Raw genomic sequence first — 15567 nt, forward strand, 5'->3', positions numbered from 1 at the left:
GGATGCACAGGGACCGTTGAGCTGATGGGTTGGATCCCATGTTTACAGGGTTAGCCGTGCGTGAGGGCACAATGCTGGGATCAGGAGGCACAGTTGTGCAAAGTAGACTCCACTGGAGAGTTCTGCATCTCGGAATCAGTGTTGACTCTTCACTTCACTTTGTTGATGTTCACTGGGTAGAAGCCAGGCTCTAGGCAGGTGCTGGGAGTTTGGGGAGGAACAGGTGCGTTCCAGGCCTCCTGGAACCTGGCGTGCGCCACCTGCCGAAACAATGCGGTGGCAACCTGGGTGGTCTGCCTGGAGGAGTTGTCCTTAGTTGGGGTGCCGGGGAGTCTGGAAGGGAGGGCAGGGCTGTGATGGGGAGCAAGGAACACAGAGGCCCCAGGTGGGACTCAGCCAGCCTCATTGTCAGTGGCAACTGTATGAGTTTGCTGGCTGATTTAAAGGACAGAAATGTATTCTCCCCCAGTTCTGGAGGCCAGAGGTCTAAGATCAAGGTCTGGGCAGGGCTGGTTCCTTACATGAGCCAGGAGCAGAGGATCTGCTCCAGGTCTCCCTCCTTGGCTTGTCACTGGCCGTCTTCTTCCTTCTGTGTGAGTCTGTGTCCAAATTTCTCTTTCTCATGACACCAGTCCTGATGGATTGGGACCTACGCTAGTGACCTAGTTATTTTAACTAATCACTGCTATAAAGACCCTTCTATACGGTCACATTCTGAGGCACTGAGGGTGAGGATGTCAACATATGAATTTGTGGAGGAGGGGGACGCTGTTCAACCTCTGACAGCACCTGTCCCAAGGGATGAACAGTCAGTGCGCATGGAGGGCTCAGGACTCATGGGAAGGTTTGCTGACCACCTCTGTCTCTGTTGCAGCTGGAAGCCTACGTCCTGGTGAGTGGCCTCCCCCTCCACAGCCTTGGCTCGGGGATAGTTAGCTTGCTGTCTGCAAGATCTGGTCTGTCTTTGCCCACCACCCACTCTCTGGGTTAATCCCTGCTGGCCCCTTCGCCCTACAAGTCTGCGACTGGGTTGAACCCTGGGACAGACCGAACACATGTCTGTCCATCTCTTTGTAGATTTGCACACAGCTCCCTAAACCAGGAGGCAGGTCTGCCCCTCTGTCCCCTTGTCCTCAGACAAGTCCCTTCTACGCCCTGAGCTTCCGTTTGCTCTGTATAAATAGCTGATTTTGGGGTCTGCCCTAGAGAGAGGGCTTGGAAGGTCCCCATGCACGTGGGGCACACATGGGCTGCCCTGAGTTTACGGTGGGTCTGTCCCGCTGCAGGATCCCAGGGGCTCACGGATGATGGAGTGGAGACATTTAGAGCCCTTGTGCTGCGGTAAGTCTCTTTTCCAGTCCTTTCTCCTAATTCCTTCTGCGCTTTGAGGGCTGTACCTTTGGGTGGCAGATGCGAAAAACTTCCTGGGAGAATTGCACGTGCTGTCTGGGCACCTGCAGCTCCTTCACGGCAGCCTTGGACTCTCTGCCACGTTTCTCTGTGCCTAGGATCCAGCTGGGGCTTCTCCCGTAACTCAAGACCTTTCTGGAATATCAGGACTTTGTTTGTTGGCACCCCGACCTTCCTCCCACTGCAGAACTTCCTCCTCCTCCGCCCAGCCTGAGACATTTCTTTTCCAGCGAGGAGTCAGAAGGCTTTGCTTTGGCTGAGAAGCTGGCTTTTTTTCTATCTCTATGACAGTAAGGGCCGTGTAATTGACATCCTTCTGTGCTTTGGCCCTAAAGGAAGCGGAGCCCCATGAGAGGGGAGGTATAGGGGCGATCTGGGGAGACTGAGGACAGCTGTGCACCCTCAACCTGGGAAATGCACAAACATGACAGACCCTGAGTCCTGCCTGGGGGCTCCTGGACCCCGCATGCCTCTGTGAACCAGGGGCCAAGTAGGGGGTCTCTGGCCCATACGTGGGCCATGGTGGATTGTGCCGTGTCACCCATGCCTCTGGGTCCCCTGGCCTGGACTTGATCCTTCCCCATGTCCGCTTACCTCTTCCCAATTCTGAGATCCCTGAGGAGGGCTGCCAAACTGGATCAGGGTTCGTGCAATTCTCCAGCACTGAAGGAATGACTAGCTGGGGAGCAGAGTGGATGAGCTGGGTGGCCCGTCTCCCTGTCTCATCCAGCTCACCACCTGCACCTGGCCTTGGCCTCAGGGCTCCCCCAGGAACTCAAGGTGCAGTCTCTCCCAGCTTCCCCGCCTCAGCCTACGGGAGTGCTGCTTCTGCGCAGACCCCCACCAGCCTGTGGTCTCTGGCTTCCCCGAGAGGCTGCACAGGGCAGGGGGAGGCACAGGGTCCCCGGGGCACCTCTGCCCTGACCTCACCGCCCAATGCCGGGCTCTCTGCACATGCACCTGCCCCAGGATGAGTGGGGCGTCTTTCTTCACCCAGGCATCACCAACATGACCTTCCCCTTGTCCGACCAGCCGGTACTGGGAGAATGGTTCATTTTTGTCGAAATGCAAGGCCATGTGTACAACAAGTCCTTCGAAGTTCAGAAGTATGGTAAGTCGGAGAATCTCAGGTTCTAGATTTTCAGATAGAGGCAGACCACAGCCTCAGTGATGACACGGATGACACGGGGGGAAATGACAGACACCTTATTCACTGAGGGCTCAGTAGGGCCAGGCACCTTGTGGAGGGCTGGGCTTTTGTCATGTCCTTAAAAAAAAAATTGTGATAAAACAGATGACCTTATATGAGTAGAATCATACAGCTTCTGTCTTTTTGTGAGTAGCTTATTTCACTGAGTGTAATGTCTTCAAGATTCATCCCTGTTGCAGCAAGTGTTAGAATGATCTTTCTTTTTAAGGCTGTCATTTTTTTATTCTTTAATCCTCATCCTGAGCCGATGAAGTATCTCCTTTTACAGATGGGGAAACTGAGGCTGAGAGAGCTGTTAAGGAAATTGCTCAAGTAACAAGAGCTGGGGGGTGACCCTGGGCCAGAGCTACGTACTCTGCTTCTGTGCTGAAATTCTCCCTCATGGGGTCAAGGGTTTCTCCCTCTTTGAAGAGGAAGGCCCTGGAAGGACAAGCCGTAGAAGTCAGGGTTATGGGCTGCAAGCACCGGAAGCCTGGTGCAGACTGAGCGGACAAGAGGAAAGGGATTTATAGGCTCGTGCTGTAAGCGCTCAGGACCAGGGTCTTCACGTTTCCTCCATTCTGCTCCCTGGTGTCCATCCCGGGCTGTGCAGGGTGACGAGATGGCTAGACTCGCCCAGGACAGCAGAGAGTGACCCCCTCCAGCCACAGCACCCTCAGAATGCCCCTAGAGGGTCCAGGAACCTGACCACTTGTGCACCCCTGGGATGGGCTGGAATTGGCTGCGCTCAAAGCAGGTGGCCTACGATGAGACATGGCCCCCTGAGGAAAACGGGGTGCTGGTCCCCCAAAGATAGGAAACAGATCTGGTGGGCAAAATCCCCAGAGAGCCGCCTGTGCTCAGCAAAGGGTGATGTGGATTCTCATTGTGTCAGCAGCACAGAGGTCCTGGACTTGACTTTGTGGTCCTCCCTCCCACACCTCTGGTACCTTCTGAGGCCACCCCAGTGATGGAAGTCACCCCACCTCCCTCTTCTCTGCTCTCTCCCTTCAGTGTTGCCAAAGTTTGAGCTGCTTATTGACCCACCGCGGTATATCCAGGACCTGGACACATGTGAGACTGGCACTGTGCAGGCCAGGTGAGACAGAGGCGGCTACTGTGGGAGAGCCCTCCATACCCTCCGTGGGCATGCCCCTCCCCTAGGGCACACTCTCAGGGATGCCCCTCCCTGGACATGCCCCTCCCAGGCTATGCCCCTTCCCTAGGACATGTCCCCCCAAGACATGCCCCTCTCCTAGGACACACCCCCAGGCCATGCCTCTTCCAGGCAGGCTCCCAGCTCCACCCAACTCCCGCCACAGGTTGCACCCACAGTTAGTGGGCTGACCCGAGAGGGATTTCTTGAGGGAGTTGCTCACCTAATGACCAGGCTCTTGACTGAGCCCGACATGACGGTCGACCGGAGGGTGCCAAGAGGTGCTGTCCCTTTCTGGGGCCCCTGGGAGAGCCCTAAGGGGCTCGAGTTCCCCTCCTCCAGCTCTGCCACCTGCCGCAGATTCTGGGGGAGACGTTCTCTAGCAGGTGTCTCCTCCAGCTGTGTTTTAAAATCCAAGGATGTGCTGGATACACACATGGGTTAGTCTAGAAAGTACTATCAAAATTCCAGCCATTATTGTTTTATTCACTGTGGTCTCCCATTTTGCTCCTGTGTCTCAGGTGTAAGGAGGTGTCCGCTCTGCATCAAGCCTGACATACACACATTTAAGTTTCGCCAACATGGTTTTAGTCCCATTCTCCGGGTGAGGAAACTGAGGCTCAGAGAAGTCATATCCCTGGTTCAAAGTTGAAATCCCTGGGCACTTAGTTCCAGGCCTCCCTGGTGTCCACAGTTGCTCCATCCTTTGTGCTGCCCTGCTCTATCCTGTGGCCAGCCCCAGTGGTTGTCTCACATATCCTGCTGTTTCGGATCCAGAGTTCCTCTCTGACCCTTGGTCTCTTTTTCTTTCTTTCTTTTTAAGATTCCTTTTTTAAAAAAAAAATTGAAGTATAGTTGATTTATCATGTTGTGTTAGTTTCAGGTGCTCAATACAGCGATTCAGTTATACACACACACACACACATATAAGTCTGTTCTTTTTCAGATTCTTTTCCCTTATAGGTTATTACAAGATATTGATTGTAGTTCCCTGTGCTATGTAGTAGGCCCTTGGTTTTTTAATCTATTTTACATATAGTAGTGTATATCTGTTAATCTCAAACTCCTAATTTATTTCTCCCTCCCTTTCCCCTTTGGTAACCATAAGTTTGTTTTCTATGTCTGTGAGTTTATTTCTGTTTTGCAGATAAGTTCATTTGTGTCATTTTTTTCAGATTCCACATATGAGCAATATATGTGATATTTGTCTTTCTCTTTCTAACTTACTTCACTTAGTATGATAATCTCTAGGTCCATCCATGTTGTTGCAAATGGCATTATTTCATTCCTTTTATGGCTGAGTAACATTCCATTTGTATATGTATATACCATGTCTTCTTTATCTAGTCACCTGTTTATGGACATTTAGGTTGCTTCCATGTCTTGGCTATTGTAAATAGTGCTGCTATGAACGTTGGGGTGCATGTATCTTCCAATTAGAGTTTCCTCTGGATGTATGCCCAGGAGCGGGATTGCTGGATCATATGGTAATTCTATTTTTAGTTTTTTAAGGAGCCTCTTTAGTGTTTTCCATAGTGGCTGCACCAATTTACATTCCCCTCAACAGTGTAGGAGGGGTCCTTTTTCTCCATACCCTCTTCAGTGTTTATTATTTGTAGACTTTTTAATGGTGGCCATTCTGACCAGCGTGAGGTAATACCTCATTGTACTTTTGATTTGCGTTTCTCTAATAATTAGTGATGTTGAGCATCTTTTCATGTACCTGTTGGCCATATGTATTTCTTTGGAGAAATGTTTATTTAGGTCTTCTGCCCATTTTTTGATTGGGTTGTTTGTTTTTTGATATTGAGCTGTATGAGCTGTTTGTATATTTAGGGAATTAAGTCCTTGTCAGGTGCATCGTTTGCAAATATTTTCTCCCATTCTGTGGGTTGCCTTTTTGTTTATCGTTTCCTTTGCTGTGCAAAAGTTTAATTAGGTCCCATGTGTTTATTTTTGTTTTTATTTCCATTCCTCTCAGAGATGGATCCAAAAAGATATTGCTGCAATTTATGTCCAAGAGTGTTCTGCCTATGCTTTGCTCTAGGAGTTTCAGAGTATCCAGTCTTACATTTAGGTCTTTAATCCATTTTGAGTAGATGGATTTTTCATTTTTGTAGATGGTGTTAGAAAGTGTACTAATTTCAGTCTTTTACATGCAGCCACCCATTTTAGTTTTCCCAGTGCCATTTATAAAAGAGACTGTCCTTGGGTCTCTTTTTCTGTCCAGCATGAGGCTTGGTGGATGATCTGTCCTCTCTCAGGGCTGCAGGGAGGGCTGTAAGGGTGGAATGTGGCATGGGAAGTGTTCCTGTATTAGCCGTTCTGCCAGTGACCACATCCTAGGGGACTTTTGTGAGACTGACCCCTCCCCCGCTGTCCCATGGGGCTCTCCTGCTTGTGAAACTTACTCCCCTCTGTCCTTTTGTTCCAGGTATACCTTTGGGAAACCTGTCTCAGGGACCTTAATGATCAACATGACTGTAAATGGCGTGGGGTACTACAGCCAGGAGGTGGGGCGCCCTGCCCTCAGGACCACCAAGGTGAGGAGCAGGAACCCAAGCTGTCACCTGGTAGGTCCCTTCCCACAGGGCCTGCCCCCACCTTCAGCTCTGTAACGATGATAAAATTCCTGCGGGTCAAACCTAGAGACTTTAGAAAATATAAAAAAAGAAGAAATAAAAGTGATTTCTCCTCCAACAGGCAGACACAACCTCTGTTGATATTTTGCTGTGTTTCTTCCTAGCACAGTGCATGTAAAGTTTAAAAAAAATGCCATACAATTCAAATACCCATATTGAGTGTATGATTCAATAGTTTTTAGAATATTCACAAAGTTGTGCAACCACCACCACCACCATCCAATTATAGAGTATTTCCTCTGTCTCCACAAAATCTCTTATCTTCTTTTGAAATTAATCCTTGTTTCCATCCCCAGCCCCTGACAACCACTTACACAGCTTACGCCTCTATGGATTTCTGGACATTTCATATAAATGCAATCATGCACCATGTGGCCCTTTGTGTCTGGCTTCCTTCCCTCAGCATGAAGATCTCAATGTTTGTCCACCTTGTAGCATGTATCAATGCTTCCTCTCTTTTTACGACTGAGTAATGTTCCATTGTGTGGATGGACCACATTTTGTCTATCCACTCATCAGCTGGTGAACATTTGAGTTGCCTCTACTTTTTGGCTGTTACGGATAATGCTATGAAATTCATGTACAAGTTTTTGTGTGGCCAGATATCTTCACTTCTCTTGGATATGGAATTCCTGTGTTATGTGGTGTGCATTTAAATGAAAATCACCAGAATAAGAATGAGCAAAGGCCATGTGTTCAGAGCTTGCTGTAGCAGGGGAGTCAGCTGCCATCGTTTGTGTTTGGCTGGGACTCAGAGGCAGGTGGAGAAGTGGAAAAGCTTTATAGTCAAAGAAAAGGAAGGCTCCAGGTGTGCTGTGATGGGACGCTTTTGGCGTGGGGCTATCATGGGCGGGTGACTAGAAGCAGGCGTCCAATGTGATTGGTGAAGGGTGCATATTTGGCTTTTCCCAGTTGGTCCAAAGATGGAAGTGGGTGCAAAAATCAGGGAAACTGTTAGTTATTAATCAAGTCCTGGCCATTTGGGGCTGGTTGTTATGGAGATTACTGTTTGGTTGCTATAGAGATAGGGGTATGACTTCCTACAAGTCTGAGTTGTAGATAAAGTCAGCCCTCCGTGTCTGCAGGTTCCGCTTCTGTAGATTCAATTATTCGATTTGCAGTTGGTTGAATCCGTGGATAGGGAACCCGTGGATTGGAACCCGCAGATACGAAGGGCCAGCTGTACGCATTGGCTTCTTTTGCTGGTGACTGTGGACGGGTCCGAATCCTCTTTTTCTGTATTATCTGGCCCTTGTCCGTTTGTGTATTCAGTCTCTCAGTGGTGACCATGGGTTGAGTTGTTTGAGGAACTCACAGATTATTTTCCAAAGCGGCTGCATGATTTTGCATTCCCGTGTGTGTAAAGTTTGATCACCTGGTTTTTGTTTTTCTTCTTCAACTTAACGTTACCTTGTGAGTGGCCTACGATGTAACGTGTGCACACGAGTCCTGGAGATTCTGCGCCTCTGTAGGGCCTCCAACACTGAACCTTGTCAGCACCACCTCCCTCCTGCCTCCACCCGAAGCTGCTTCCTCATCCCTTTGCTGCCTGGGATGTGTCCTTCCTCTCTGTCCTCGCGACTTCTCTTCTGTGGAGTGGACACCCTGGCCCCTCACCTCTTCCGAGGCTGGTGCTGGCGTCCTTGGTGTCCCAGCCGTTCTCCCTGGAGGCTATGCCTGGTGGCCCTTGTCTTAATTTTCTCCTTTATGGAATAATTCACTTCACAGCTGTTTGTGGACTTGGATCATTTGCTAATTATGCAGATAGGGGATATATGGGAGGGTTCCATGCCCCGGGCGCGGGAGGGGAGCCAGTGCTCCAGAGTTCAAATCCCGGCCTCACTATCTGGCCCATGGGGTTGCCTCACCTTCTGCTCAAGGAGCCACCCCTCCTCTTCCTAGGACATGGTCTATGTCCAGCGAGCCATCCAGTCCCAAAGCAGTGACCTATGGCGTAGGTCGGGTGGGTCACTGAGTGTCCCCCTGGCCCTCTAAGCAGCCAGAGAGGCACCTACTCGAGCCCAGTGTTTGAGACTGTCCTTCAGAGCCACTCCATCTCCAGGTGGGCACGACCGTGTGTTTCCTGCCCCCAGATCCACGGCTCCCAGGACTTCAACATCTGCGTGAAGGACATGATCCCGGCCGACGTCCCCGAACACTTCCGGGGCACAGTCAGCATCTGGGCCATGGTGACCAGTGCGGATGGGAGCCAACAGGTGGCCTTTGACGACTCCACACCTGTCCAGAAGCAGCTGGTGGACGTCCGATACTCCAAGGACACCAGGAAGCAGTTTAAGCCGGGTCTGTCCTATGTGGGGAAGGTAAGCCCGGGGCCTGATGCCCAGCGGGGACTGTTGAAATCACTGCCTCCCACCCCAGCTCCCGCCTGAGGACCACTGAAACCACTGCAGTGCATGCCATGGCTCGGCTGCAGACCGCGTGCTTTGCGCCTGCATAACTTTTGCCCTCTTGACACCAAGGGGCTGCTTTGCTGAGCGTGGTGAGAGCTGCTACCCGGGGTGAGAGGCACCGAACGTTCTGCTCCACCTAAAAGCCTGGTTTACTTTATTCCGTATGGTTAGACATTCCGGTACCTAGAGCATTAAACCAAGATGCTCTGTATCCGTTTACTAAATCAGTTCCTCGAAAACAGTGCCTCATTTAATTGGGTTGATTTATCTCTGGATGACCTAACATCCAAGTCCCTAGAAACAGATCCCTGTCTCTAAGACAGACTGATTCAGATCCTCCTTGGGGAGGAGTATTTTGAACAAGCCCCTGCTTCCCTCCCATTCACCCCATCATTTTTGTATACAGTAAAGTTTGAGCTGACCAGAAATCTGAGATCTTTATCTTAATTACTAAACTGGGGCCTCTGGGTTTTAATTGAAATTGTAGGGTGCAAGGCCAGTGGAGCCGACTATCACCCTGGGGGACTCTGGCCATGCCCTCTGACCCCTGCCTCCACCCTGCACCCACACCCTGTGCCCACTTGCCTTCCATGGGTCACCCACAGGATCCTGGTGGTCTGTCCTCATGCTGTGTCCTGGGACTTCCCTTCTCTCCTCCGTGCTGAGGTCTCAGTGGGACTGCCCTCACTGTCCCATGTACAGAGACACAGCTTGTGTGCCCCTGGCTTTGAGGGTCCCAGTTTGAGTAGCAGCTAAGGCTCCGTGTGTCAGAACATGTATGAAGGAGGGGCTCCAGGCTGTCCATTCAGTGAAAGGGGAGTGTTTCACCTACAGCTGAGAAATGATCCACTACCTGCGTTGAAGAATGGAGCTGAAGCTGGTCACACCATTCCCAAATACCTGCACAGTTGAGGGGTGCTCCAGGGTTCTTAAGGAACCACTGACCATATTTCTTTCACAACATCCCCATCTTCTGAACCCCTCACGCTGACCACTTTTCTTACTGCCTGAGCAAGTGAGGTCTAAGAGTCACATGGAACCATCTCTAACACTTCCCACCCCATTCCTACCCTAGGATGCACCAGGCAAATGGCAGCATCTGGTGATTTGTACCTTGTGACTTCTTGGCCAAGTCTAAGGTCATAAAAGTTGCCCACTCTGTTTTCTTCCAAGTGTTTTATAGTTCTAGCCGTTACCTTTAGGTCTCTGATCTGTTTTGAGTTAATTTTGGTATGTGGTGTGAGGTAGGGGTCCTGCTTCATTCTTTGGCATGTGGAGGTCCAGTTGTCCCAGAACCATTTGTTGAAGGAATTATTTTTTCCCCACTGAATGGTCTTGGCAACCTTGTCAAAAATCAATTGACTATAGATGTGTGGGTTTATTTCTGGACTCAATTTGATCCCCTTGGCCTCCATGTCTATCCTTATGCCAATATCACACTGTCTTGATTACTGTTCCTTTGTAGTAAGTTTTGAAATTGGAATGTATGGGTTCTTGGTTCTTCTTTCTCAGGATTGGCTTTTCAGGGCACCTCACAATTCCCTCTGAATTTTAGCCTCAGATTGTTGATTGCTGCAAAGAAGGTGGCTGGGATTCCCGTGGGGCATTGGGTTGGGTCTGTAGATCAGTTTGGGGAGTGTTGCTACCCTCAACTCATTGAATCTTTGGTGACCCCTTCCAGGTGGAGCTGTCCTACCCAGATGGCAGCCCGGCTGAGGGGGTGACAGTCCAGATCAGGGCAGAGCTAACGCCGAAGGACAATATCTACACCACTGAATCTGTTTCCCTTGGTGGGCTGGTGGGGTTTGAAATCCCCTCCATCCCTATGTCAGCTCAGCACGTGTGGCTGGAGGTGGGTGAGTCGCCTAGACCCTTGTGATTCAACCAGCAGGTGGGGACTTGGTGCCTCCCCCAGGCCCGCCCTTGCCATAGGGAGTTCACAGTCTGATGGAGGAAGCTGATTGGGGATCAGATAACCCAGCAATCCTAGAGTGAAGGGGAGCTGAGAAGAGGTGAGGGGATCTGGCTCCTCAAAAGGGATCTTCCAAGTGGACTCCTGACGAGGGGGAGGTTCAGCCAGGCTGCTTCCAGGAAAATGGAACAGCATGTGCAAAGACCCGGAGGTCCACAACCAAGGACACTTGTGGTCACAGTGCTCCCTGTGGGCAACATGTCCTTAAAGATTTTTAATAACCAGAGATCTCCAGGCCACCCAGACTTTTTATCAACTGGCTACAAATTTGAGGGTTCCCACTACCCTACTACCTTACAATTAAAGATTTTTTTTAATGATTGAAAGACATCCCTTAATTTCCATGGTCTTTTAGTGACAACAAACTCCCCAAATGACTACCACTACCAGAATTAGCTGAATAATTTTGTCTTTCATAGATAGCTGACTAAAAATCAGCATTTTCCAAAAATGTTACTTTGATGGAAAGACAGTCGATTTCAGTTACCAAATACTGCTTAGAAAAAGGTTTTTAATTTTTTTTTAAAGATGAACCAACTTTAAACTTTATTTTTAAATTTATGTATATAATTAACATGTAACATTATATTCATTTTGGGTGTTTAGTGTGATGAGTCAGTGTATATATTGTGAAATGATCACCACAAGATGTCCAGTTAGCATCCATAGTTACCATTTTTGTTTCTTGTGATGAGAACCTGTAAGATCTATTCTCTTAGCAACTTTCTCAAATGTACGATGCAACAATGTTAACTATAGTCACCATGTAGCACCGTGACATCCCCAGGACTGAGTTTATAACTGGAAGTTTATATCTTTTGCAGTTACAGTTTTATTATAGCAAAATAATGCAAATTGGAACCAACCAAAGAGAGAGAGATGCATACATAGGGTGAGAGCTGGGAGGGGCCCAAATCTGAAGCTTCCTGTGCTGTCTCTGAGGAGTCGGGACCCATCACCCTCCTGACAATACACACAGAGAACTGCCAGTGGGGATGCTCACTCATGCTTTGGGGTCCCCAGTTTTTATTGGAGTTTCACTGCATAGGCTTGATTGATGAATCATTGGCCCCATTGACAGAACTCAGTCTCCAGCCACCTCCCCTCCCTTGAGGTCAGGTTGCTATCACATCACGTGGCCTCACAGCCCCAACCCTCTAATCCCATGGTTGGTCTTTCTGGCATGGCTGTCCCCATCCTGAATCATCTTGTTAGTACATATTATCAGGACCCACTGTGAATAGCAAAGCCATTCCCATCACTCAGGAGATTCTAGGGGTCTACAGGCTACCAAACATGGGCCAGCTGCTTTATTCTTTATCACACAGAGGTCTTAGCTACCCCATCCCTGCTTTTGGTGTCTCCCTTGTGTTAACCACACTTTTCCAGCAGCAAATGAAGGCAACAGATTCGAACTCCCAAAGGAGTAAGATTAATATAACCACCAGTCCCTAGGGGTTGCAGGGGTTGGTTGGAGAGTTCCAGGTGGAGCTGCATCCAAAGCCTCAGGGATGCTGTTCAGCACAGCTACTCCCTCTCCAGACTGCCATCTCCTCTGAGTTTACATTCTAGGCAGGTTGTTCCCTCCCAGAAGCCACCGGGGCTGCCGGCAAGCCCAAGACATGGGGTTACCTAACATGCTCGTGATGGAACTGTTTTTCAGCGGCCATGTGGGCCACCTGTCCCTGCCTGAGCCAACCCCCAATTCTCTGTGGCCAGTCTTGGACACTTGCTTCCCGTGGAGCTGGAGAGCAATGAACTAGTCACACTGGACCCCATTCTCTGAGAACTGGGGAGGGGGTTCCACAAAGGGAAACTGGAGCACGGGAGGGTCTTGCTGCAGGGCAGGGCAGACAGAAGCACCCAAGAGACCCCCTTCCTACACCAAGCGCCTAGGCCTTGACCAGGTTCTCTGTCTTCTTCAGACCAAGGTGACGGCCCTCAGCGGAAAGCCCGTGGGGAGCCAGTACCTGCCCAGCTATCTCTCCCTCAGCAGCTGGTACTCCCCCAGCCAGTGCTACCTGCAGCTGCAGCCGCCCTCCCGCCCCCTGCAGGTAAGACTTCCAGGTGTGCCCTTCCTCGGCAGGACGGGGTCCAGGAAGCAGCAAGCAGCACGCACGTGCCGCCAGGAGACCTGCACGGGCCCCAGCGGGGCTGATGCTGATGCTGGACGCTGGGCTCCCATCCCTCCAGCAAAGGGGGTATTCAGCAGATTGAATGCCCATGACTTATTTACAATGACCGTTTAGGCCTTGGCCCATGTGATAAACATCACAACTGCCCTCAGGGTGCCATCACTCCCACACCTGAGATAGGACCCCGGCTGTTGGCCCTGGTTCCCCACTGTTTCGAGCTTCTTATGCGAAGGCACCAGAGTCACCCACCAGACACTTGCAGACACCCTGGGTGCAAAGATGAGATGAACTGAGAGCCGGGTCTCCTCTTAGTTCCTCCCGAGTCTTTTACTCCATGATCCTGATTTAAGTAAGATGCGCAGAGATGTGTGTAGAAATATGGATCTGTAAATGCTGCGCAGAAAGTACAGAGAGTTCCCACGTACTCACCTCCCCTGCACACCGTTTCCCTGGTTATTAGCATCTGTTAAAATTGAGGAGCCGTGATCAACACGTGATTATGAACTAAAGTCCACAGTGTTCATCAGGGTTCACCTTGGTGGTGCCCATTTTATGACAGGTGCACAGTGTCACGTTCCCACCATTGCACTGTCATCCAGAATAGTGTCACTTCCCCCCAAATCCTCTGTGCACCACCTTTTCCTCCCTCCACCCACCCCCGACCCCTGGTGACCGCTGAGCTTTTCACCATCTTTATACTTTTGCCATTTCCAGAATATCATAGAGTCAGTGTCGTACAGTGTGTGGCCTTTTCAGACTGACTTCTTTCGCTTAGCAATTTGCATCGAATTTCTCCTCTGTGTCTTTTCATGACTTGAGAGCTCCTTTCATTTTCGTGGTGAATAATACTGCATTGGATGCTTTGGAGAAACTGTGGTTTGTTTGCTCGCCTGTTGGACAGTATATATATATATATGTATGTTTTATAAAAAGCAATCCATTAACCCTCCTTATTGACAGTGCGGAGGGTTGAGCCTGGCGGCCATGGGTGGTGACAGGCTTGCCAGCATTGCTTCTAATGGAAACCACTTGCTGGGGTCTCCCAGGCCCTACCCGCCCCATAAATCTTAGATACTCCCTCTCTGAGAGCGCTGCCCAGACCCGAGGCCACGAGGGGCCCCCGGGATGCAGCTCAGAGGAACTGAGGCGCCAGGCTGCCTGTCCCCGAGTCTTAGTGGCCCTCCGTGGGGGTTATGTGAATGAGAAACTCCGAGATCATGCCCAGCTTGGCTGAACATGCTGTTCTTGTTTTAATGCTGTTCACCAGTGGTGCAGCGTGGGGATGCTGGCATTGGCCGCCTTCCCATGGGAGCAGGAAGGAGTCCTGTGTCCCAGCTGCCAGCTGCAGTTCCCAGGAGGTGAGGACTTGGCTGGGCCACTCAGACTTTCCTCTCGGAGAGACACCTCCATCCTGCTTGAGTCAGGTCAGCAGGCTCCAGCTCCCCGACCCCCTGCCCCAGACTGTCATCGAGGGGCCCAAGGTGTGACCTCAGGGCATTGAGACAAGAGTGGCTTGGTCTACTCCAGGCTCTGTGTTGGGGCCTTCTCCTCTTCCTCCAGCACCAAAAGACATGAAGGGAGGAGTTGCTCTGTAAATGGAGGCTGTCACCCCAATTTTTAGGGTTGCTCTAATGCTACAAGGTAGTTCATGAGAAGAAGAAAAAGGTTGGTACTCTTTCCTTCTTTCTTCCAACATCTCAGACAGAAGGGGACTTTTGTTTGGATGTTGTTATGAGGAGGATATTTACAAATTTAGAGAGAAATGAAAATAGTATGATAAATAACCACATGCCTTTCATCTAGATTTATGAATTAATATTTTGCCTTCATCTCTATACCCACCCAGTCATCCATCTACCTCTCCACCCACCCATCCACCCATCCTCCACCCACCCATCCACCCATCCACTTACCCACCCATCCATCCATTCATCCACTCACCTATTCTTCCATCCATTTCTCTCCATTTTTTTTGATTGCAACATTTGAAAGTAAGTTACAGATACCATGATGCTTCACTTTTAAATATTTGAGCATAATATGTCTTAAAAATAAGGACATTCTTCAACATGACCTCAAGGTCATTGTTACATCTAAGAAAATTGTATTCACTCAATCATATTGTTTAACTCACAGGCAATATTCAGATTTTCAAAGGTCTCCTCAAGATAGTTTGTATATTGTGTGTACACACCTGCACAGTCATGTGCACACGTGTGAGTGTGCATGTGTATGCATATCTTGCATATGCATGTTTATGCATGTGCATATGTGTGTGCTCACCTGTGTGTGCATGTGTGCGTGTTTCACTCGGAATCAATTTTTGAGTTGCATTTGGCTCTTCTGTGTGTGTAATTGCTCTTGATCTGAAACAGTCCTTGTTCCTTGTCATAATCATGACCTTTGTCAAGAATCCAAGCCTGTGGTCTTGTAGATGATCCCACATCTCACTGATGTTGGGACGGGACCAAGCCCCAGTTTCTCCCTCTGAAAACTTGGGGATTATGATAAAACCCAACTCACTGACTATACATTCAATGAGAAAGTCCAGCACACCGCTGGCACTGGCATCTACGAAGTTAGGGAATAGTCCCCAAGACCATCTTCCAGCCTGACACCAGTTGCAGAGTTTGGGGTCACCAAACCACTCTT

The 15567-nt window shown here is 49.7% G+C and overlaps 1 protein-coding gene across 5 annotated transcripts in view; it reads left to right on the plus strand.

The window, feature by feature from the left end:
- Positions 1-15567, plus strand: part of CPAMD8 (C3 and PZP like alpha-2-macroglobulin domain containing 8) — a 76114-nt gene that overhangs the window by 12309 nt on the left and 48238 nt on the right. For 4 of the 5 annotated variants that reach the window (XR_012501623.1, XM_074350499.1, XM_074350500.1 and 1 more), the window contains exons 6-13: positions 875-892; positions 1287-1341; positions 2408-2521; positions 3614-3698; positions 6190-6298; positions 8491-8718; positions 10490-10660; positions 12706-12834. Coding sequence is in view for 4 of the 5 variants with exons in the window: in XM_074350499.1 (XP_074206600.1) it covers positions 875-892; positions 1287-1341; positions 2408-2521; positions 3614-3698; positions 6190-6298; positions 8491-8718; positions 10490-10660; positions 12706-12834 (909 nt within the window). In the remaining variant the exon portion in view is untranslated. Of the gene's footprint in view, positions 1-874; positions 893-1286; positions 1342-1575; positions 1701-2407; positions 2522-3613; positions 3699-6189; positions 6299-8490; positions 8719-10489; positions 10661-12705; positions 12835-15567 lie in introns of those variants that run through there. The other variant, XM_074350501.1, reaches the window with a different exon arrangement.

This window comes from Camelus bactrianus, chromosome 22 (genome assembly GCF_048773025.1).
Source record: "Camelus bactrianus isolate YW-2024 breed Bactrian camel chromosome 22, ASM4877302v1, whole genome shotgun sequence".
NCBI lineage: Eukaryota > Metazoa > Chordata > Mammalia > Artiodactyla > Camelidae > Camelus > Camelus bactrianus.